This window comes from Diabrotica virgifera, chromosome 6, assembly GCF_917563875.1.
Source record: "Diabrotica virgifera virgifera chromosome 6, PGI_DIABVI_V3a".
In the NCBI taxonomy this organism is placed as follows: domain Eukaryota; kingdom Metazoa; phylum Arthropoda; class Insecta; order Coleoptera; family Chrysomelidae; genus Diabrotica; species Diabrotica virgifera.
Genome location: NC_065448.1, coordinates 11,652,474 through 11,677,956, shown reverse-complemented (window position 1 = coordinate 11,677,956; position 25,483 = coordinate 11,652,474). Strand labels below are relative to the sequence as shown.

The following is a 25,483-nucleotide window of genomic DNA, read 5'->3' as shown; positions in this document are numbered from 1 at the left end:
TGTAAATTAAAGCATTACCTACTAATAGGTAACTACATTATTTTGTTTACATTTTCCAAATAGATAGGTATTGAAACTATTAGGTATTTCCAACTGAAACATTTAGAATTACGTACCTGCGGCTTTTCAAAACTATTTAAAAAGTCACTATAATTATAAATTTGATTTTATTTCTGTCCACACATCAATAAAAACTAATATATACATAATTTTTGTTTACCGATAACCTCCATATTGAACAATTATTGACAGATCATTTCAAAATTTCAACACCCAATCAGAGCCCGTATAATGACTAATACCATACTGTCGGTGTGCGCATGCGGGTGGATCAATCAAATTTTATCCTCAATCGATTCGCCGCTAAAGAAGAATATCTTCAAAAATGATTTCTGAACGATAATAATTGTTGGCAAAAATTTTAAATACGCATTTTCTGAAAAAAAAATTATATATCAAATATACTTACTATCATAAAATGCATAAAAAAATAAAAAAATAAAAACTTGCATCGGGAATCGAACCCGTGAATTTCTGGGCGCTTTGATTCGCAATCGAAGCCTAGACTCACTCGTCCAATTCCACATTATTTGTCATGTGGAAAAATAGGGTAACTGAACGTTTTACTGTTTGACAGTTGTTTTGAATATAATTAAATTATGTAGTTTAAATTTTGTGGAAGAAAATATTAAAATATAACAAAACAGTAAGAAAACAATATATTAGATGAAGATTGGTAGAACTTTTGTTGGTAATCAAATTAAGTATGTAAATCAAAGCATTACATACCTACTAGATAAATAAATCTACGCCAAAAAATCATAATTTAAAAGTAAAAATCGGACCTAATTTGGGATTTCTCTCTGAAATCCCCATTCTTGAGGAAATAAATGTACAGTAGAGCGTCGATTATCCAAGCAAGCGTTAGTAATTGACGCTTAAAATATCTTCAATTTTCTTCAATATTGTATCCAAAAATAATTATGTTGTTGCAAAGACTGCACTTTTTTGTTTAGTTGCTAGTTGTCATTATCAAGATATAAATAAATATGTAGCTATATAAATATGGCTTTTATTCACTTGTGGATAAATATGTATGACTATAAATATGTATCAATATATTGTAATTCGATTATCCGAACAAATCGGTTTTCCGAACACCTATGTCCCCCAATTAGTTCGGATAATCGACGCTCTACTGTATTTCAACCTAATCCAAATGTATAATTACAATATGATTATAATAAAAACTACTTACCAAATTAGAATGAGTTTTCCTTGTCCAAAATAGTCCAAAAGTCCAAAAATATAGGTATATGAAAACTATTTAAAAAGGCAGTATAACTATTAACTAACTTTTGTTTGTTGTTTCTTTTCACACAAATTTTAAAACGCAACAACCATAAAGAATCTAACTACAGCTGTGCCACAGCCGCCATATTGAATAATTTTTGACATGTCATTTGAACATCCAATCAGAACAAAGTTATAATGCGCATGCGCCGGGATCATAGGTTTTAACATATAAAAATTCACCCTCATATCGCCGGTAAAGAAGTATAACTTAACAAACAAAAACCATAAGTACTGAAACTTCTTTCAGTCGCTGCACTGGATAAAAGCATGCTTAATAATATATCAACTACTATTTTAGTTAATTTTGTTCCGAAACATGTACCTTTTCACCATATGATTAAGTCTAGTTTTTCAATTGATTTTACAACGTATGATTTTCCAAAAAATCCCTCCTTAGACCGATAAAGTGCCAAATCTGCCATTATTTCAGCCGACTCATCACCATATTTTAAAGTTGCTAAAATTATCTACAAACTCAGTTTCTTCAACTTGTTCTTCTCTGCTTAAATGAACACCATTCTAAATATTTGCACGTTAATATTACACCAAAACAATAAATATTGACACTGTTAACACCCTTGCTAGTTGTTCATGGGATTGGCAAAAACAATATACCTACATATTTTTTAAATTATAATAATTTGACCCGTATCTAGTTTTTATTTTTGTTTCGGTTTTTGAAAATATAGAAACATTTTGCCGAGAATATTCTCGAGAGAATTTTCTGGCCGAGAATATTCTCTTGAGAATATTCTCTTCTAACATCACTATGCGTATACGACAATTTTTACTGATTTGTTAAAGATAGTACCATTCGTAGTAATCTAGGACTCTAGAATTATTTTTTCTAATGCCATGTTAAATAAGAGACACGATAGTCCATCACCATGTCTTAGTCCATTTTTGCAATGGAAGGGTCTTGAGAAACCGTTTTGGGTTTTTACCATGCTCTCTGCTCCTGTGAGTGTAAGTTCTGTTAATTGGACAAGATAAAGCCGTATTTGAAAGTCTACCATAGCAAGTAGAAGTTTACCTCTATTAACTGAGTCGTATGCGGCTTTGAAGTCCACGAATATGTGGTGGGTGTCGACGCCGAACTCTAGGGTTTTTTCAAGGATCTGCCTCACTGTAAATGTCTGGTCCCTTGTTGATTTAAGGCAAGCGTCCACAGACCCGCATCGTAGGCATCGTACGCAACGGATTGTAGTTTGCCTTGTACAAAAACTTATGTACCTGCGTCCACTGACCCGCATCGTACGGATCGCACCATCGGGAATGCCGAAGGGTTGCTTGAAGAGGCAACTTTTGCGATGCGTGCCGATGAATCATACGGAATGCCGATCAGTGGACGCACCCCACGGAATTTCGCTTGGGCCAGTGGGAGCTAATATACGGCTATTTGCATTTTGACGATCGTCTTGTCCGTAATGAAACAAATAAACTCACGTTTTAACTGTTATTTTATATATAGGTATATTCAGAAAAAAATATTACAGGCCATGATAAGTTGATTATGGGGATTAAAATATCATAAATTACTCATTTTTCATGTTTATTAGTCTTTTTCAAGATATTTTGAGTATCTAACTATGAAAATTATTCTCGTTAAAAAGAAACAAACACATTTTTCTATCACAGCAATGAATTTTTTAAAAAATATTAGACTTGCTAATGATGCGTCTGAGAGAAGTGTAAAATTGATGCGAGACATTTTATTATCACTCACAAAAGATGAAAAAGCAACCAAAGTGTGTTTCAAGTAGTTGAAAACCAAAAAAAGTATTTAAGAGTACACAGTAGCGATCAACAGGTAGCAACAAACGCGGTCCAAGATTGCGAAGTTTCTGCGAACTTTCAAAAGTGAGGCAACAGTGCGTAGGTAATTCGACACTGACAGTGACGTTTATACTATCAAAAACAATAATTTTTATACACATAGGCGCGAAATGTTGCCAAGTCAGTGACGTTCGATTTCTTGTTATAAAAAATTGATTTTTAGTAGTTCCAATGTGACCCAAAATCTAGGCACGGGATAAAAAAGTTTATTTGAAGAAAGTTTATTTTTGCCTTTCTTAATGGCGGTGCAGGCTCCTTTTTTCAATATACTATTTAGTTATAGAGTAATTTCCACATACTTACATATTTCTGAAATTGGGCTCTGTACTGCCATTTTTTATTATATTACGTATATGACTGCCAAATATCTCGACAAAATATTCAAAATTAGAGCCGCAATCTTGGAACGCGTTTGTTGCTACCTGTTGATCGCTACTGTTTGCTCTTAACCGATTTCAGAAAGGCAACTTTAATTAATCTTTAAAGAAACTTTTACTGATATAGTTACTATTTTCCATTTAAATCAAATTGTAACAGCTTTGTGTATTCCTTTATATTCAAATGTATAATTACTTAGAAAAATGGGTGCTATTGTGCGGTCTACCATCGTGTTTCTGCTATAGCTTACGGTCTACCGAAAGAATTGGTGTGTAAGCTGTAATATTACTATGCCGATAAAAAAATGTTTACAAAAAATTTTTTAATCTATTTTTTAAAAACATGTAGAGTTTGTGTAAGGTTTTATAGGTCCAAAGTTAATAATTTTCGAAATATTTAAAATGACATATGAGAGTTTTATCAGTATAGTGTCATTTTTAAATAATTTAATATCTTTGACAAAGGTATATGGTATATCAATATAAAATACAATGTGATCACTATTTGCAAATACATTTTTTTTTTCATTTTTTTAAGTGGTACATCCTGTATATTGTATATTGCGTTTTGTAATAAATATTACAGGCTTTCTTTTAATATCAGATTGTATGTACCTAGCATGTTTCGTTTTACGTTTTTGTGGATTTTTTATTACTATGCAGATACATTAAAATATCATACTAATAAATGTAGTTAATATGCATCAATTAATTATTAAATTCAATAAAGAACCAATTAATAAACAACCAATAAATAAATAAACAACCAATTTTAAAGTCTACCTTAGTAATTTTTCTACCCTAGCAGGTAGTGGCATCGGCAATCCGATCGCTGCCGATACAGTGGACGCAATATGAAAAATTAATCCGATGCGTACGATGCGTCCGATGCGTACGATGCGGACCTGTGGACGCTTGCCTTTATTAGGACGGAAGCCGCACTGATATCCTCCCACTATTTGTTCGGCGTATGGGAGGAGTCTTTTGTACAATACGTTGGACAACACTTTATATGCCATATTGAGTAGAGTGATGCTTCTATAATTATCACACACCATCATGTCTCCCTTTTTGTGTAGAGGACACAGTACACCTAACTTCCAGTCTGTGAGTGCTTCTGTTTAGTATCTGTTCTTTGTTACTAATTGAAGACACAAGTGCATAAAGGGTCTATGTGACATTTGCAAGTTATTGAGAAAAATGAAGTTAAAGTTTTTATTTTAGAACTTTTTTACTATAAGATATAAATAAACTAAAATTATAGGATAGGTAGTCTTAAAACTAATATATTTATTAACAATATTAAAAAAAACTGAAAAAAAAAACATTTATTATGTATTTTTTATATATTAAAAGTGTACATAGATCCTTTATGCATTTACATTTTAAAATTTACTGTGTACGTAGATCCTTTACACTCTAATAACTTAGAAAATATTAATTTTAAAACGTGTTTCACTTTTTTAAAAGATTTTTAGGTTTTAACAACTTACTTTTAACATAAAAAACATATTTTGAAAAAAATGTCACATAGATCCTTCATGCACTTGTGTCTTCAATGATAGAGCCGTCCCTATCTTTACAGGTTATTATTCTGGGTTCTGTGAAAAAACGTACTACAACCGAAAACAGATACCTTCTGGTCTGGTCTACTATAAACTTTGAAAATTTGTACCTGCTTCATAAACAACAATTTGTTAATGATGTATTTTTATTTTTATTCATTCCTTAATTAATATTTAATTTGAATAAAACTAGGTATCCCGAAATAACCAAAGTACGTGCCTCCTAGCGGCGGGATACGGGCAACAATACATTGGCTTATAGGGCAGTCCTTACAGTAGGGATCCTGGCCTATACAGAAAAATGCAGGCGGGTGTGGGGTAATACTGCACTTTGGCTGCATTGGTGGTGTATTGGCTAAACGTGCAGGGCAGGGTATGGTGCTGATAGAAAAGGCATTCAGGCATCAAATATCCAAAAATCTTTTCAGGCCATAATAATGAAAAGACCTTCTCCAAACGCAGTAAAAACTTATACTGAAATGATGGCATCTCCTGAGGTAAAATGTTCCGGAAGTAAAATGAGCCTCCGTTCGGATCTCCGGGTGAGGACTATCTCAGGGGGAACACCATTGCAGGTTAGAAAAATCAGGATAGGGTCTTGGAATCTTGGTAGTCTTACAGGTAAGAGTCTGGAGTTAGTGGATGCGCTCAAACGAAGAAGAGTTCAAATTGCTTGTATTCAAGAAACTAGGTGGAAAGGACAAAGGGCGAAAGAACTAGGTGAAGGATACAAATTGTGGTATGTAGGGAGTAGTAACACTAGAAATGGAGTTGGTATAATTGCTGATAGTGAAATGAAAGGTAACGTAGTAGAAGTTGTAAGAACGAGTGATAGAATGATGTCAGTGAAATTTGTAATTGATAAAGAGGTATTGAATGTTGTTTGTGTGTATGCTCCCCAAACAGGTCTGGGTGAGAATGAAAGAAGAGCTTTCTATGATCAATTAGGAGACGTACTGAGTGATATTCCAGCAGAGGAGAAAGTTATAATAGGAGGTGATTTCAATGCACATGTGGGCCAAACCAAGACAGGATATGAAACAATACATGGGGGATTAGGCTTTGGAACTAGAAATGAAGCTGGAGATGACATGCTTGAATTAGCAACAGCATTGGATATGGCGATTGTTAACACATTCTTTATAAAAAGAGAAACTCAACTTATTACCTACAAAAGTGGACAACATCAATCCCAAATAGACTACTTCATGATAAGGAAAGAAGACATACGTGAATGCAAGGACTGCAAGGTAATAGTGAGTGAGACAGTAAGCCAACAACATAAGCTGCTTGTTCTGGACATCGAAGTAAAAAGCGAAACTAAACAAAAATATCGGAGAGGACCACAAAAAATCAAATGGTGGCTGCTGAAAGATGAGAAAGAAGGTCTATTCAGGAGAAGAATAGTAGAAAAAATATGTTGGAACATGAAAGGAAGCCCTAATACAATTTGGAGAAAAATGGCCAGTAGTATTAGAGAGACTGCTATTGAAATACTTGGGAAAACGTCAGGAAAAAAGTTTGAGGATAAAGAGACTTGGTGGTGGTCAAACGAAGTACAAGGAAAAATAAAAGAGAAGAGAAAATTATATAAAAAGTGGCAAGAAACCAGATCCGACACAGATCTTCAAAACTATATGGTGGCGAAAAAGGAAGCGAAAGTAGCAGTAGCAAAAGCCAAAGCAGAAGCGTATTCAAACCTATATGATCAACTTGATACCAGGGAAGGCGAAACGAAGATATATAAAATAGCCAAACAGAGAGCAAGGAAAGCAAAAGATTTTAATCAGATTAGATGTATCCGAGATGAAAATAATAAAATACTAGTTCACGAAAGGGAAGTCAAAAAGAGATGGAGAAAGTACTTTGACAGCTTATTAAATGAAGAATTTGACAGACAGCCTGTAGAGTCAACGGAGACAGTAGCAGCAATGGTCACCAAAATAACCAACGAGGAAGTGGCTCAAGCGCTTCAAAAAATAAAGAAAGGAAAAGCGGTAGGACCAGATGATATTCCTGGGGAAGTATGGAGAGCATTGGGAGAGACAGGAACAAGGTGGCTAGCAGGTCTATTTAATAGAATTATGGAAGTCGGACAAATGCCAGACGAATGGAGAAGCAGTATACTGGTACCTGTTTACAAAAACAAGGGAGATATACAACAATGTACAAACTACAGGGCTATAAAACTGCTTAGCCACACCATGAAAATATGGGAAAGAGTAATTGACAGACGGATACGTGAAGAGACCGAAATATCCGAGAATCAATTTGGCTTTATGCAGGGTAGATCAACAACAGATGCAATTTTCATTATAAGGCAGTTGATGGAAAAATACAGGAGTAAAGAAACAAACGCTCATATGGTATTCATTGATCTTGAGAAAGCATATGATAGAGTTCCTCGAGAGATTCTGTGGTGGGCACTCAATAAGAAAGGAGTCCCTGGTGAATATGTAAAGATTGTGAGGGATATGTATGAGGGAGTAACGACTAGTGTTAGGACAGGTGTGGGAGAGACTGATAAATTTCATGTGAAAGTAGGATTGCACCAAGGCTCTGTGCTTAGTCCGTATTTATTCTCATTAGTTTTGGACCAGATAACAGCGAAACTACAGGGTAACATTCCATGGTGCTTAATGTATGCTGATGATGTCGTGTTAGTAGGAAATAGTGAAAGAGACTTAGAACAAAAACTGGAACAGTGGAGACAAGCTCTGGAGGAAAAAGGTTTAAAACTTAGTAGGACAAAAACAGAGTATTTGGAATGTTCATTTAAAGATGGAGCTACTACAAATAAAATGGTGTCTTTGGATGGTGAAATGATTGTGAAAAGCAATAGTTTTAAGTACCTAGGATCGGTATTACAGAGTAATGGAGAAATAGATGGAGATGCATGCAGTAGAATTAGGGCTGGATGGATGAAGTGGAAAGAAGCGAGTGGTGTGTTGTGTGACAGAAAAATTCCAATGAAGCTGAAGGGAAAATTCTATAAAACAGCCATAAGACCGGCTATGATGTACGGAACTGAATGTTGGGCAGTGAAAAAGAAAGAGGAACAACGAATGCATGTGGCGGAAATGAGAATGCTTAGATGGATGAGTGGAGTGACAAAGAAGGATAAAATTAGAAATGAGTATATTAGGGGAAGTCTAGGTGTGGCACCAATTGATGCCAAAATGAGAGAGCATAGGTTAAGATGGTTCGGTCATGTTCAACGTCGAGACGTTAATCACCCAATACGAAGAATAGCTGAAGTGCAGATTCCTGGAAGGAGTAGGAGAGGAAGACCAAAGAAGACCTGGGGGGAGGCGATAAGGCAGGACATGTTGGTAAAGGGGATTAACATTGATATGACCCAAGACAGAATTGTGTGGAGAAATGCAATTAGGGAAGCCGACCCCGCATAGGGATAAGGCAAAGAGAAATGATGAAAAAAATGATGAAATGAAAACTATATTTTTATTTTTATTCATTCCTTAATAATTAATATTTAATTTGAATAAAACTATTTTCAAATTAAACACAAAAAATTTTAAAAAATATTTTATTCGACATACCAACGTCCGGTGATGGTGAATTCTTCGTTTTTTGTTATAGTTGTAGTTTCAAAAAATTTGTGATATAGTCCTGCATGTACCCAATTTTGCTTATAGGCTTAATAATTGAATTTGCCTTTACATAGTTTCGGTGACCTTCACATGGACCCCCATCAGCATCGGCTGGGCACCGAACGACTGACGTGGACTGGTGAGCGGGCAGAGACCAAACGACAGAAGGTGGACATCAAATTAGAGGACGAAGAGGTCAATGATGGGTACTGCTTTCCCGAAACCGTCAGAACGAATAAAGATAATAATAACATTTCGTAAGTATTATGGCTTTCTAATAATGTATAAGTTCTGTAATAATTGTTATTCTTGGAAAGTTTTCAGTTTAACACAGTCTCAATTAACAAAGTATAAATAGAATTTTGAATATATTGCTCATTTGGAATGTCAAGGTTAGAATGTTCTTTTCTAGCAGTTGTTACAGTGATTTTCCAGCCGGCAAGCCTTCCTGGACGGTGGCCTTTATCGTTTCTTCTTCATGCACCACGTCCTTTCAGAAGGTTGGTTACCGTTATAGCTATCAAGCCAATGCAAGCATCCACTGGATTGCCTCAAGGGTCACCACTCAGTCCAATATTATTTACTCTCTATACTAGATCCCTACATGATTTAATAAACCATGAGATGGAGTGTTTTCAATATGCAGATGATTTTGTAATTTTGGTACAAGGATCTGATATTTACAAGTTAATTAATTCCTTAAATACCCATATAATAAATTTACAGGAGTGGTTTGAGAAACACAACTTTAAAATTTCAGCACACAAATCAAAAGCAATAATATTTAGAAAAAGAACTCGGGCTTATAACTTCCCACATTTGATATATCAAAATATGGAAATTCCATGGAAAAATGAAATAAAGTATCTGGGATTTCATTTACAGTGCAATTTGAATATGACAATTCAAATAAACGACATGATAACTAAAGCAAACAAAGGAATAAATGTCATGAGAGCAATTTGTGGTACAAAATGGGGAGCTGACCCGAACATCCTTTTGAGTTTATACAAAGGAATAGTTAGATCTCATTTAGATTACGCAGCCAATCTTTTAAATCCCTGCAGTAAAAGTTTGATGATGAGATTGGAACAAGTACAAAATGTTGCCTTGAGAATCGTAACGGGTTGTCTACGTTCTACACCCATCTTAATATTGCAAGCAGAATGTTCAGTAACAACATTACAAGTTAGAAAGGAGATACTAGCACATAAATATATACTCAAACAAATGCCTGAAAAAAACAATATCATAGTAAAGAGTCTAAATAAGCTAAACGAAGCAATAAATGCAAACAATAGATTCTGAAGGAACAAGGTCATACCAGATTACTCACTAGCATATACAAATATACTCAAAAAAACAAAAAACATAATTAGATATAAAATCAATCCTATATATGAGGTAGAAAGAAAAACTCTTCTATATCCCATTACAATTAAAAGTCTAGAATTTGAAAAATATGAAATTGAATCAAACGAAAGGTTCATAGCTAAATATGGTGGAATATATAATAATCATACTCACGTATATCATAGGCGTAACCAGGAGGGGGGGTTTTGGGGGTTATAACCCCCCCCCCCCATTGGGATGTACTTTGAGCTCTATACGCTTAACACCATACCCTTCAGATGCCTTCCAGTAGTTGTAACCCCCCCTTTCCAGTAGCTGTAACCCCCCCCCTTAGGATCATCCTGGTTACGCCTATGACGTATATACAGATGGATCAATAGACCCACAAACAAATCAATCGGGATTTGGAATTTACATTCCAGGCATCAATTATAAATATTCGTCACGACTCCATAACTACACACAAATCTGCACAACTGAAATAATAGCGGTATACAAAGCCATCTCAGTATGTATTGAAAAGGAAATCATGAAAACAGTGATCTTTGTAGATTCAAAAAGTGCCTTATCCAAAATATCTAGTCACAAATGGGACCAAATGGATTATGTAATTATAATGACAAAAAACTATTGGTAGATGCAAATAATATGGGATTTTCAATAGGATTAGAATGGGTACCGGGACATCAGGGGATTAAAGGCAACGAGGTGGCAGATAGCTTGGCCAATATTGGGAGAGAATTAAGAGTACCATATGATGTAAAAAACATCAGCTCAGATATCTTTTGTGTTACAAAAAAGAACATCTTGACTCAATTTTACAATAACTGGTATTCCCAAATTAAAGGTAAATATCCGGACTATTATGGACTGCAGAGTAGTTTCCCTATAAAACCTTGGTATAACAAATGTGGATATTTGGGTAGAAACAATATTACTAACTTTAATCGTTTACGAAGTGGACATTGCAAAACTCCTTGTTATCTCCACAAAATAGGCAAAACGGAAACACCGATATGCGAATGCGGTACTATGGGAACATTGGTACACATCATCTTTGAGTGCCCCATAAATAAACATAAAGATATGGATTTGTATCTAGAACTAATAAAAGCTGGAATAGACAGTCCAATATCTTTACAGAGCATTTTATATACAGTGCTAGTCAAAAGTCCGTACCCCCCCCTCGTATCTTTTGAATGGTTATACCTATAATAGTGAAATTTGGAGGGAGGAAATAAACGGACGTGAGCTTCTTAACTAGTCATGACAGGTGACGTAATAGTGACAGATGACGTCGCAGAGCCACTGTGACTGATAATTTTAAATGGGGCCCTATGGCAAGTGATACCTCGTTTGAAAGGTATTCAAAATACCTATTCAGTCATACTAAATTTTTTGGGTTTTAGTTGATTTGAATTTTGGTGAATAAATTAAATGAATATAATATTTTAGTTTCGCATTTAATTAATAAAAATTCAACTGTCCGCCTATGGTTTTTTTTTGTCAAAAAGGTTGACGTTTTTCAATTCTCTAGTAGTTTTTACGTCAACGTCAACCTTTTTGACAAGTAATTAAATGCGGAATTTTGAATTTTTATTAATTAAATGCGAAACTCCAATTTTATATTTATTTCATTTATTCATCAAAATTAGCTTAAACTCAAACAAAATTAGTATGACTGAATAGGTATTTTCAATACCTTTCAAACGAGGTATCACTTGCCATAAGGTCCCATTTAAAATTATCGGTCACAGTGGCTCTGCAACGTCATCTGTCACTATTACGTCACCTGCCAAGACTAGTTAAGAAGCTTACGTCCGTTTATTTCCTCCCTCCAAATTTCACTATTATAGGTATAACCGTTCAAAAGATACGAGGGGGGGTACGGACTTTTGACTAGCACTGTAAACCCTCGGAATAAAGTTATTAAGATAATCAATAAATTTATCAAATTTTTTCAAGTAGATATATAGAATTTTCAAAAAAAAATAATAATAATAATAACAATAAATAAATACTTCAGAAAATACAGGGAATCTCCTAACATGTCAAAAATTATATTTGTATCCTTAAAATCCTTAATCCTAATCGAAGGTAGCCAGCCCTAAACCTATGTGAAAATGTTTGGAAGCTATCCCCAAACGAGAAAAGTCTTAAGTTAACCTTAAATGTATGTAACACTTTTCCCCCTCTATCTACAGGAACACAAGAAGAAGGACAAGGACCACACAGGACCAAAGAAAAAAAGTAGATCTGAAGTTGACAGGACACCTGGTTGTGCCTTGCCTTGAGCAAGACGCGCATAACCAATAACATGTACTGGGTAAATGATTAAAAAATCGAAACCCAAAAAAAAAGGAAGAAGAAGAAGTAGCTATCAAGCCGATGCCGCACTGCAGGATGCTAGATGGTCGCTTGGAAGGTGGATTTTAAAGGTGGATGGTGGAGGGGCGCTGCAACCTGGACGCAGTGAAAGAGTGAAATGAAGTCAGAACTCAGTATCCAATCCAACTGACTGCTGAGGAATCGTTTGTTTCATTAGTTACGTTACATTTGGTTTGTTTTTTAGCATATCGTCCTATTAGAGGTAAAACTCACTCAATACACTTTTCAGAAAGTGGAGAAAAATCGACTTAAAGGTAAAAATTGTTTTTTAAATTCACCTGACTTGAATATTGGATTTTTTTAATGCAACGGCAAAGAATAAATAAAACAAATATTTTAAGCCATGTTTCGTCACATATAGTGGGTCTGATGGGTCCCAAATTGCCCTTCTTTTATACACAGCACTTATTACGCTTTCGTCGGTAGCCAGGCTACCCGGATGAAATATCAAACACGACTGATTTGGGCGAACCACCGGATGATTAGATGGTAGTGGAAGGCCACTGCGGCTACCGTCGTTTTGTTATTCGTGGTATAAGTAGCTGGATGGTCACCAGGCAGGTATCTACCATCAACCATCCTACCAAACTTCCTGCAGTGCGGCATCGGCTTCATAGTTTTATCCACTACTACCACCCTAAATAGCATGCTTGTATCAACAGATATTGTATCTACACTTATAGATCTTGTATCAATAGAGCTTGTATATACCATATCAATCTGGACTGCGTTTGCTTGCTATTTTCCCTTGTATAATATATTGTAGCAACCTATATTTGGGGCCTCTAAATAGCAGATATATTGAGGCTTATATTTATAATCTCAGTGGTCTTGCTGAGAGGTTCTAGTTTCTAGTACATACTGTTATGCTCTATTTCATCTATTTATTTAGATTGATTAGCAAATTCTTAATGGTCTGGATCCCGCGTATGAAAAAAAAGTTGATTAATAGCAAGCTGAAAATTTGTTAATAGCTTAAGGGTGTCTAGTCGAATAAACTTTGATATGTGTGAACACTGGAACAGGGGTAGTTTTAATTGTGGAACAGGTTAAAAATTTGGAACGGTCACAGCACGAAAACGGCACATTTATTTTGTCCGACAGAACAGACTTAAACTCTTCGAACAGAGATTAAACTCTCATGCAAAAATCAGACTGCTATTTATCACCAAATGGGCGTTTTAATGAGTGGAACATGTAGAATATGTCAAATGACAGGAATTATGACAGGTAATAAATAGCAGTCTGATTTTTTCATGAGAGTTTAATCTCTGTTCGGAGAGTTTAAGTCTGTTCTGTCGGACAAAATAAATGTGCCGTTTTCGTGCTGTGACCGTTCCAAATTTTTAACCTGTTCCACAATTAAAACTACCCCTGTTTCAGTGTTCCCATATATCAAAGTTTATTCGACTAGACACCCTTAAGCTATTAACAAATTTTCAGCTTGCTATTAATTAACTTTTTTTTCATACGCGGGATCCAGACCTATTAATTGATTATTCAATTATTTTATTTACTGGGAAACTGGGAAATTGAAAACACTCAAAATCATATAAATGTAATCTATTGTTTTTATCAAATAAGTCGTGTACATATGATGCAAAAAAATACTAAAATTTAACTTTGTTGCAACAATTTCTAACTTAATAAATTTAACTCTAACTTTGATATCTCCTTGTTTTGACAAAAAAATTATTTAATGAATTTATTATTTACTCATGTGGTATCCATGTCGTTTTCTTACTTCGTGAATTATTTGATTCATCACCATATTGAATAACAATGGGCTGAGGGAGTCTCCTTGGCGGGTCCCTCCTTTTAGTTCTATGCGTTCTGCTTCTCCTGTTGGCATTATAACTCTGGTCTTGTTCTTGTTAATTTCATTAATTAGCCATATTATCTGGTGGTCTATTTGTTCAGATTGTAATAAATTTAAGATATCATTTCGCCTCACCCTGTCAAAAGCACTTTTTAAATCTACAAAGCACATGTATGCTGGTTTTCCATATTCAATAGACTTTTCTACTATTTGCCTGATAATAAAAATTGCATCTATTGTGCTGCGGTTCTGATATGAGATATTCTGATATTCTATGAGAAATATCAAAATCCTCAAAGTGAGAAACTGGAGAGATCTATGCGCAGATCGAAATAAGTGAAAGACAATTGTGACAAAAACCAAGTAATTCGACAAACTTTGACAATACAGAAGCAGAATGTGGAGTGATTCACTACAATAAGCGAATCAGAGAGTCCCTAAACATTCCATCGGGAATGAAAGACCTTAATGATGATCTATTAATTACTTAATTGTTCACCCATTCAATATTTGAATAATTCAATATTAATTATTTATCTTCTGGAGAATAAATGCTAACAATTGAAGGGTACAGGGAAAAAAGGAGGTATGTCAAATGATAGGCGAAAATGAGATAATTAGACCATAATATAGTGGCACAAACTGGATACTATTCCATGTAAAAAATTCACATTGATGAAAGGGGTTAATCTTCTTTTCATGAGCATTTTTCAGTGCGTCACAAAGGATAGAAAAAAAGGTAAGTCCGTGATAATATACATTTTAGTGACATGACATTTTAGTTAAATCTGACAGTTGTCACATTTTTTGCAATTTGGCATAAAAACAAATCAATTGTGTTAATTGCATTTATAAAAAAATGGTATTTTCTTTGATTTGTATAGTCTTATAAATTGTACAGATTATATTCGTAGATATATTATATAATTCGTAAATAATTTTTTTTCGATTATAGCGCCATCTATTGACAACTAGAATAAATGTTATAAATGTCACCGATGAAATGTAATCACCGACGTGCGTTTTTTTTTCTGTCACATACAATTTAATGCGTTAGAATGAAATCGAAAAACTGTGACGCACTGAAAGATGCTCATGAGAAAAAGCATAGTCAGGATGTAACACATATTTTTATTTTGTTATAAAGGGTAAAAGAGAGGCATCTCCAAGCGCTACAGGGAAAAAAGGAAGGATGTCAATATTACCGACGCAGACGAAGCGGTTAATTTCTGAAATAACATGCCTTTTTGTATCAACGTTATTACTACTTTTCCTGACATACCTCCTTTTTTACTTTAATATTTTGAATTAATGTGTAAAATTTCTAAGTGTTTGGCAAAATAAAAAAAGTAGAATAATTTGTGTTTTTACAATTCAACTGAAACCTTCTATTTAACCTCTGGTAATACCGTGATCAATGTAAATGACAAGACTATAATCTTTGTGCCGTTTTGAAGTATTAAAATCGCCTTATTTCAGAATGTGTTATTTCTGACATATCTCCTTTTTCCCTGTACCCTTCAATTGCGATGTGACTATCAAATTGTCTTGTTCTTCTTCTATTATTTATCTTCTTCTGGAGAATAAATGCTAACAATAGGGAACTTGCATAAATTTTTAAATATTAAAATGATATTAAAAAACATAAGGTAACATGATCTTAAAACGCTTGCATGCTAAAAAAACAAATATTTTTAACCCGTACGCTAATTACGACGCTTTGAAAATGCTATAAAATTCAAATATCTTAGGAGGCTCTTGAACGTCCTTCTATTGGTTCGACGTCACGGGCCACCGTCATGCCACCGTCAACCGGGCTAGCTAGTCGGAAACAACGCGATTAGGGTAGGTATCACGGGTATATTACATTTTAATCGTCTTTAATGGAAAATTCCTAGGTATTATTTGTGTTCATCTTATATATTGTAATAAGTAGTTCCCCAATCAGCTTAGTTTTAAACTGAAATTGATAAAGTTGAGTGCTACTTTGTAAAGAGTTAAAACGCATAATATGACGGACGAGGGTTTTTCAAAAGGTCAATCTGACTAACCTACCGTTGATGTCTTCATCGTGGCAACTTTTATAAAAAGTAATAAAAGCTATTCTATTGGAGAAATGCGAGGTGTCAAGGCAAATAAGTAAGAGTTATTAATAAGCATGTTTAAACCGTTTATAACAATAGTTTGGTACCATTATATTATAGTACACGGTTTACCCCGTGGGTTTGATCTACCTACCTCTAATCGAAGGATTTCGTATATCCTGGAAAAGATTACGGTGTAATTTGCATTATAATAAAGATTATATTTTATTGTAATGTTTATTAGTACCTACTGGAGCCTTTCATTATTGTGTTCAAAGCCTTCTGAGAAAATATTATGGTGATTAGCAGACGTACCGATAGAACGTGTACATAGCCAACAAAATCCTTCTTTACAAAGTTAATAATACGCATAAATAAGAAGAATCATTATTGTAATTTTACAAGTTAATATCTTTATCATCTCAGCTTATACTTACACAGTTAATATCTTTATCCCTCGGTAGACCGCAAGCTATAGTAGAAACCCGACTGTAAACCGCATACTATAGTAGCCCCAATACTTTTTAGTTACTCTTACTTTTATTACTAAAAGTTTTGTTTATTTTTAAGTTACTTGTTTCTTCTGTGTTCTTCAACACCAGAAACGACAAAAGTAATTTCATAAAAAAGAACTTTTTAATACATGTCAACAGAGATAAAATGTTAATATTTTGCCTGTCACAGAATAAATCATTTTTGCCACCGAGTAAAACAAGATATTTTAACTATATTATTTATCTATGGGCAAACTGCATTAAATGCAATAGCCCACCCCGAACGGGCAAACGATACGAGTGGCCTGTGACGTCAGACTCGCTTTGAAGTTGTTTAAAACGGAAATTTTAGGCGCGAAACTTTGATTAGATGTTGTACGTACACTATTCATTGTTAAGACGTAATATTTTGAATACAGGGTGTTTCATTAAGAATTGTCCATATAGTAACTGGAGAAACCTTAGCACAAAATACGAAGATTTAACCTAAAACACTTAAATAAAATGTGGTTCCTTACTGAGTTACAGGGTGTTTTATCTAAAAAGTTAAAAATTATTTTTGCTCAGCATTTTAAAACTATTCAACGTATCCTTTTCATACTTGGCAGAAAGTGCGACTACTATAGACCCTACTAAATTATGATAAACAAACTTTTCTAGCTACTACCAGAGGAGTACGACAGGGGATAGTGAATGGTTGACCGTTCTCAAATTCTACGCCACTGGATGAATTATTACTTTAGTGCCATTTTTATATTCTCCAATACTTTCTACGTAAATAATATACTCTTCATTGGTAACGATAAAGTCATTAGTTTTCGAGATATTTGAAGTTAAATATGAAACGGCACAGTTATTTTGATTAATTTATGATATGATTCATATGATTAAAATTTAAAAATTATTTGTACCCAGTACTTTAAAACTATTTGGCGTATCCTTATCATACTTGGCAGAAAGTGTAGGTACTGTACACCCTACTAAATTAAGATAATTAAATGTTTCTAGCTACTACCAGAGGCGTACGACAGGGGATAGTGGCTAGTTGACCTTTCCCAAATTCTACGCCACTGACAAAATTGCTATTTTTGTGTAATTTTTTGATTTTTCAATACTTTTTATGTAAATTATATACTCTTCATTCGTAACGATAAATGATTAGTTTTCGAGATATTTGAAATTAAAAATGAAGCGACACAATACATTAATCAAAATAACCGTGCCGTTTCATTTTTAACTTCAAAGATCTCGAAAACTAATGACTTTATCGTTACGAATGAAGGATATATTATTTTCATAGAAAGTATTGGAGAATCCAAAAATTGAACTAAAATAGCAATTCCGCCAGTGGCGTAGAATTTGGAAAGGGTCAACTATTTACTTTCCCCCGTCGTACGGCTCTGGTAAAATACAGAAACGTTTGTTTAGCATAATTTAGTAGTTTGTAGAGTACCTATACTTCCTGCCAAGTATGAAAAGGATACGTCGAATAGTTTTAAAATGCTGAGCAAAAATATTTTTAAAATTTTTAGATAAAACACCCTGTAACTCAATAAGGAACCACATTTTATTTAAGTGTTTTAGGGTAAATCTTCGTATTTTGTGCTAAGGTTTCTCCAGTTACTATATGGACAATTATTAATGAAACACCCTGTATAACATTTTAAAACATAAATTAACAATTTTATGCAAAAAAATTTTTTAGTGCAAGTTTCCTATTGCGATGTGACTATCAAATTGTCTTGTTCTTTATGTGCCGTGCTCGATTATCGAGCGTTGGCTATCACATTGGCTATAGTAATTTTGTTGACGGCAGCTCGGAAAAGGGATGTAGGGGATCTGCTAAACCAATCCCCACAGGTTTTTAAGTCATGACGTTCTTCTTCGACCTGGCCATCTTCTTCCGTCTACCTACCAAATTGTCTTAAAATTATTAAAGTGTGTGTCTCACATAAAAGTGAGTGAAACCTTCGTATACAAAAATATGTACACAACTGCAACACCAGCCAACAATTTGAATATTATTGCGGTAGCATAACGGCGGCTATATCATTAAAACCTTTGTTGATTGTACATAATAATTATTATTAAAACCAAATCCTTGCATTGCTCTATGGTAGATAAATAATAAACAGCAACGTCATATATAGCATGTTGTTTGTGTATGCAGTTGATTATGCATCATTTGTAAGCATGCACCATTTGTATGCAGTTTTTTTTGTTGTAGAAAACATTTGATTCAATTTATCTTATCAGCGACATACATCTTAAATAGGTGATAATTTTTGTTTTATTTTGTTTATTGTGTCTGAAGCTGCTATTATATAACATAATAAATAATACAACAATATAATGAATTGGGTGACTCATTCCGTTAATTTCTTACTTTCCCACGTTTAAATAATGGCATTTCTTCTTCTTCTAATGGTGCTACATAAGAATAACTATAATTTTTTCATAAAAAGACACTATACCTATCTAATGTACTTTACAGAATTGAAATTGGACTATTTAAGCGGCCTCAGGAATATTTTAAAATTAAAAACAATTTTTTGGCTTATAAACAAATGGAATATCTTGGTAAGCATTAAACTAAATTAAATCGTGAAAACGGCATTCGAAAAACAGCGGCAGGACGCTTCATTTAAAAGAAAAAACGTTTAATTATGACGAGTGGTTCCTGAGATACAACCGGTCAAATTTGACCGGAATTTCCGCAAAGATATAAACAATAGGATCATAATTTTCAAACCTCCACCTTTTTATTTTTGTCCTCTTTCTCCAAACCAATTTTCATATCTTTAAAATACTCATAATATATATTATTATAATAAAAACTCTCAATAATACGTGTGAAAATTGCCAAAAAGAGCAAAATTCCAATCAAAAATTAGGTTGGAGAAAATGTAACCCTCAAAGTTCAAAATCGGTATACGTTAAAAAAATGCATTTTCTCGGCTTTCCATGGAGCAATTTCCTTCATTCTTTTTTTGTTACCTAATAACTCGAGTAGAGCCATCGAACTAACGCATTATTAAATGTCAAACTTGCTTTTGTTTTGTTATAATAGATTAATTTATTTATAAGAACAGAAAACTACATATTTTTTCCAGTTGTAGGCTTTTTTTAGATAAACTTACTACAAGTGTACCTTTTAAAGTTAAAAACATAAATATTCTCATTTGAAAGTCGTATAATTATTTAAACAATTTTTATTTAAACAAATTAAAATTTTGTGTTATAATAAATAAATTAATTTATTATAACAAAACAAAAGCAAGGTTGACATTTAATGATGCATTAGTTCGATGGCTCTACTCGAGTTACTTGGGAACAAAAAAAGAATGAAGGAAATTGCTCCATGGAAAGCCGAGAAAATGCATTTTTTTAACGTATACCGATTTTGAACTTTGAGGGTTACATTTTCTCCAACCTAATTTTTGATTGGAATTTTGCTATTTTTGGCAATTTTCACACGTATTATCGATAGTTTTTATTATAATAATATATGTTATGAGTATTTTAAGGATATGAAAATTGGTGTGGAGAAAGAGGACAAAAATAAAAAGGTGATGGTTTGAAAATTATGATCCTATTGTTTATATCTTTGCCGTAAATTCCGGTCAAATTTGACCGGTTGTATCTCAGGAACCACTCGTCATAATTAAACGTTTTTTTCTTTTAAAAGAAGTGTCCTGCCGCTGTTTTTCGAATGCCGTTTTCACGATTTAATTTAGTTTAATACTTACCAAGATATTCCATTTGTTTATAAGCCAAAAAATTGTTTATAATTTTAAAATATTCCTGAGGCCGCTTAAATTGTCCAATTTCAATTCTGTAAAGTACATTAGATAGGTATAGTGTCTTTTTATGAAAAAATCATAGTTATTCTTAAGCATTGTAATTATTATCGTTATTAGAGCGAACGTAAATTTTTAATTAACAATTCAATTGTTGCTAAACTGTTCATTCAATTTCCATCGGCTTCTGGAATTATAATCTACACGAAAAGGGCTTTTGCATTACCAAGTTATTTAATTATTGATTAACAATTACTTATCTAAAACCTTAGTTGAAAATTAAAGATTCTGTTGGAAAAACCCGCTTTTTCCGGGGAAAGTTTTCGTCGAAGTAAATCGAAAAAAACACGTCTCTATGCAGAATTTAATTGCGGTCAATTTTTATTTGAGTGTTTTTGGTGTAAAGTTAAAATCTTTGGAGTTATAGATCAAAAATTGAAAAAAACACGATTTTCGGGCGCCATTTTGTTTATAAAAAAAGTAGCACACTATCTGCGGACTTTGCATACCTACATTATTAATATATACAATCATAAGATTCGATTCCAGCAATAAAATTGCTGGTAAATAACTTTTCTCCCAAAAATGGCCTATTCTCCGATAATCAGCCCAGACTATAAAGACACAAAGAAGAAATTGGTTTTAAGTTTTTCTTAAATTTTGAGAACAATAATTTTTGTTCCAGATTGATACGAACAGCACCTACAAGTTCAACACCTTCCCTCACCATGTCAACAAACACCAGTAGTACAGTAGTTAGGACAGTACCAAGGTGTGTTCCATTGTCTAGTAAGCAGTCGTCGTCAGGACCTGTTCCCCTCACCACACAGTTAATGGCGACGTCGAGATACAGTAAGTAACAAAAATAAATAAATCAGTCAATCATTATTAGTGAATTCCTGGCACTAATAGGTAGGAAATCCTACTCCTTCTCGAGCCTTTTTTGATGTTTTTGTACATCCATAGTCTCATTCTCGGTTTCATTTTTGAATACAATGCTGTCAATATAAGTTGCTCTTCTCTTCTGCATTTATCTTTAAAGTATGTTTTCTTCATAATACATAATTGAATGAACAATTCGTGAGCAATGCATGCTTATTTGTCTCATTTGGTAAGTCTAGTACTTTTTCCTTCCCGATTTCTTTGGTCTATCATTTTGGTACCACTTCCAATTGCAATAATTTTTTTATTTGTTGCAATAATTTATAATTGCAGTTTAATGATTTGGTTATTAGGTATTCCTACTCCCAGTACCCCAGTCTTAGCGTAGTCTTAGCGATTAAAAGCTTATTGTTTTAGTCATTCAATATCATATTCAGTCTGCATGTTTCTTTTGCAGCAAACGTTTCTCTTCAAATTCTCAAACAGCCAGAGCAGCAACACAGAGCCAGATATCAGACTGAGGGTAGTCGAGGGGCCGTGAAAGACAGAGAAGGGAACGGATTCCCTGTGGTACAACTCGTCAATTATTTTAAACCAGCAACATTACAAGTAAGTTGGTATATTATAAGATGTAACATAAGTGAATCAGAAATAAAGATTTGGGAATAGATAGAAAGTCAGGTTGAGCCAAATCTGGCAGATTGAAGGGATGTTGCAACAATTTTTACGTAAAATTTCCAAATTTGTTCATTGTTGCAGTATTATGTCGTATATCTATAATACAGAACTGCTAACTGCAAAAAGGGGACATCTGCATAAAAGCAAATTTTACAGGAGAAGGTAAAAACTAAATAATTATGTAACCAAATCTCTTAGAAACGGAACACTTGGTATACATGTTCAATATAGCTTTATACATAATTCTGTAAATAAGTTGTAAATAATTTTAATTATAATTGTATATTATTCACATTTTAATGTTGTGTAGAAGTCCCCTTTTTGCAGTTAACTGTAATAAAAATGAAAATTATTAGAAATAATTCAATTAGATCAACACTACGTGCCAGAAAACACCTTTATTTGCCATTATCAACATGTAACATAAAGAAAGGAATAGAAAATAGTCCATAGTATTAATTATCAACTTGTTGAACAATGGGCCACTCTGTTATTTCCCTCCAAAATGAGATATTGCTATCGTCGATGAATCTGAGCATTTTTCTAATGTTTTCAACTTTGGATGACATTAATGGGAGAGTTTCAGAGTAAACTAGCGTTGTTAAGGCAAAACTATCACTTCTTCGGTTATTTTTCATTATATTTCTCCTGTAAAAGTCCACTTTTTGCAGTTAGAGAAATTTTAGCCGCATTTTTAATATACTTAGAATAGACGCAGAAGTCTCCTTTTTGTTGAAAACGATGTGTTTACGAGTAAAGAACGCAAAAATAACAAAAAGTGAATTTATGAAAATTTGTTGGAAGTCCCCTTTTTGCAGTTAGCAGTTCGTATAAGTTTAATGGAGCATGTTAGGTGCACGTGAATTGTACACAAAATTGAACTATGATAGTTGTTTATTACTAAACAAATTAGTGTTATAATTTTGATAATTAATTTAGTTGTTTTACATGCATTGACGTTTTTGGCATAATATATTCGTAAAGGAAATCTCCTAAATAGTCTAGGCGCCAGGGTGGGTTGAGCATGCATTTTTATGTCCTACAGAGTAGTGATGTAACGAATGTTCGTATTCGCATTCGCGAATATTCGCATATTTTTTGCATATTCGCATTCGTATTCGCATTCGAGAAATTTGTGCGAATGTTTTGCGAATATAAATATCAGAAAAAAAATAATTTGAAGATAATGTTAGGTTGATAAAATCAAAATCTGTTAATTTCTTATCTTTTTTTATATTAAGAAATGGTAACTTTCCCTTTTATAATCACATTATCAGCCTTCACTTTATTTTATTATTTGGTATTATGTAGTAAAGCTTAAGATTCAAATTGATTTACACTAAATATCAATTAACTTTTCATTGTTAATTTAGAAAACATGTCAAAAATAGACACAAATTAAAAAAACAGAATATTCGCATTCGCATCCGCATTCGCGAATGTCGGTAGCAGATATTCGCATTCGTATTCGCGAATGTTCAAAAAATGACATTCGTTACATCACTACTACAGAGTTGTCTTCCTACAGACCGATAAGTATACTGCCAATTATTTTCAAGATTTTTGAGAAACTATATGTTAAAAGGCTAAAACCTATAACAGACGAAAAGAAGATAAGTCCAGATCACCAATTCGGATTCAGCAATAAACTCGAGACAATAGAGCAAGTTCATAGAGCGGAATCAAATCAATAAGGACCTGAATAGTAAAAGATATTGTTCAGCAGCTTCCTTCGATATATCTCAAGCTTTCGACAAGGTGTGGCATGAAGGATTGCAAGTTAAACTAAAGAAGCTACTGCCCCATCTCCACTTTCAACTTCTAAAGTCATACCTGGCAGATAAGCACTTCCAAATAAAACATGGAAGTGAATATGCATAGTTGCATCCAATGAATTGAGGAGTTCCACAAGGTAGCGTGTTTATGCACATCCTGTATTTATTGAATACTGCAGACATGCCATTAACACGACTTACCACTGTTGCGATATTTGCTGATGATACAACATTTGCTGCCATTTTGGCGTCCCACACTGATGCAACATCAGCCTATAGGAACCTGCAAACTAGTCTAAACAAGGTCTAAAACTGGTTAAAAAGATGGCGTATTAACGCAAATGGATTGAAATCAACACGCGTGACGCTCACCCTCCGCAGAGAAACGTGCCCACCTGTTCAGTTTATTAATTGTCAACTTCCACAATTTGATAGCGCCAAATACCTCGGCATGCACCTGGATCGACGCCTGACTTGGACAAAACACATATTCACTAAGCGCAAACAACTTGCCCTCAAATTAAGAAACATGTATTGGCTCATCGGTGGCAGATCAAAACTCTCAATAAACAATAAAATATTATTATACAAAACCTGTGTGGAACTACGGCATCCAGCTGTGAGGAACTCTAGCAACTCCAACACATCCATCTTGCATAGGTTGCAAAATAAAGTACTGCGAACTATTTTTGATGCTCCCGTTACGTCAGTAACGAAATCATTGGCATGATATCCCTTTAGAATCCATCAATGATGCCAGACATCGTTTTAGTGTCAACTATAGTGAAAGAGTGTCAGTGAACCCAAATCGGTTAGGCGCCCAACTAAACGTTCATGATGCCAATGAAATCCATAGGCTAAAAAGTCTACTGCCATCCGACCTATCTACATCATAATACTTGCAGTTTACTTTTTAAGGCAAATGTTTATAAATTCGTACCAACAATGCTTAACTTAGGTTTAGATATATTTAAAAGAGATTATTCATTGGAATGGTACATGTCATGTCATCAGCTTCATTGTCAGAAAAACGATTATTGCCTAATAGGCAGAGTGCAGATCTCTTTAGGAGTTAATAAAAAAATCTTGTTTTACAGGTATTCATTGGTACTGACACAGGTAGAATAGCCCCGCACATGTTCTACCAGGCGTGCAAAGTCAGCGGCAAGAACTCCACGCCCTGCACGGAGCGAAAAATCGATGGAACGTGCGTCATAGAGCTGCAGCTAGATCCCGCGAAAGACATGAGCGCCACCTGCGACTGCGTGGGAATACTCAAAGAAAGAAACGTCGATGTAGAACACAGGTTTCCGGATCAGTTGGGTAATCGGAGCAAGAAAAAGTCGACGAAATGTAGAATGATCTTTAGGACTACTATTACGTTAGAAGACGGAACGATAGAGACCCTGCAAGTGTGTTCACAGCCAATAGTTTGCAGTAAGTCTTTTTTATGTAAAACTAGCTG

At 34.0% G+C, this 25,483-nt stretch overlaps 1 protein-coding gene across 7 annotated transcripts in view; it reads left to right on the top strand.

Moving 5' to 3' along the window:
• Window positions 1–25,483, top strand: part of LOC114332415 (uncharacterized) — a 434,915-nt gene that overhangs the window by 351,223 nt on the left and 58,209 nt on the right. For 4 of the 7 annotated variants that reach the window (XM_050653300.1, XM_050653301.1, XM_050653299.1 and 1 more), the window contains 4 exons: window positions 8,820–9,002; window positions 21,369–21,535; window positions 22,023–22,174; window positions 25,116–25,455. In XM_050653300.1, coding sequence (XP_050509257.1) covers window positions 8,820–9,002; window positions 21,369–21,535; window positions 22,023–22,174; window positions 25,116–25,455 — 842 coding nt within the window. The remainder of the gene's footprint in view (window positions 1–8,819; window positions 9,003–21,368; window positions 21,536–22,022; window positions 22,175–25,115; window positions 25,456–25,483) is intronic. The other 3 variants (XM_050653305.1, XM_050653303.1, XM_050653306.1) reach the window with 1 other exon arrangement.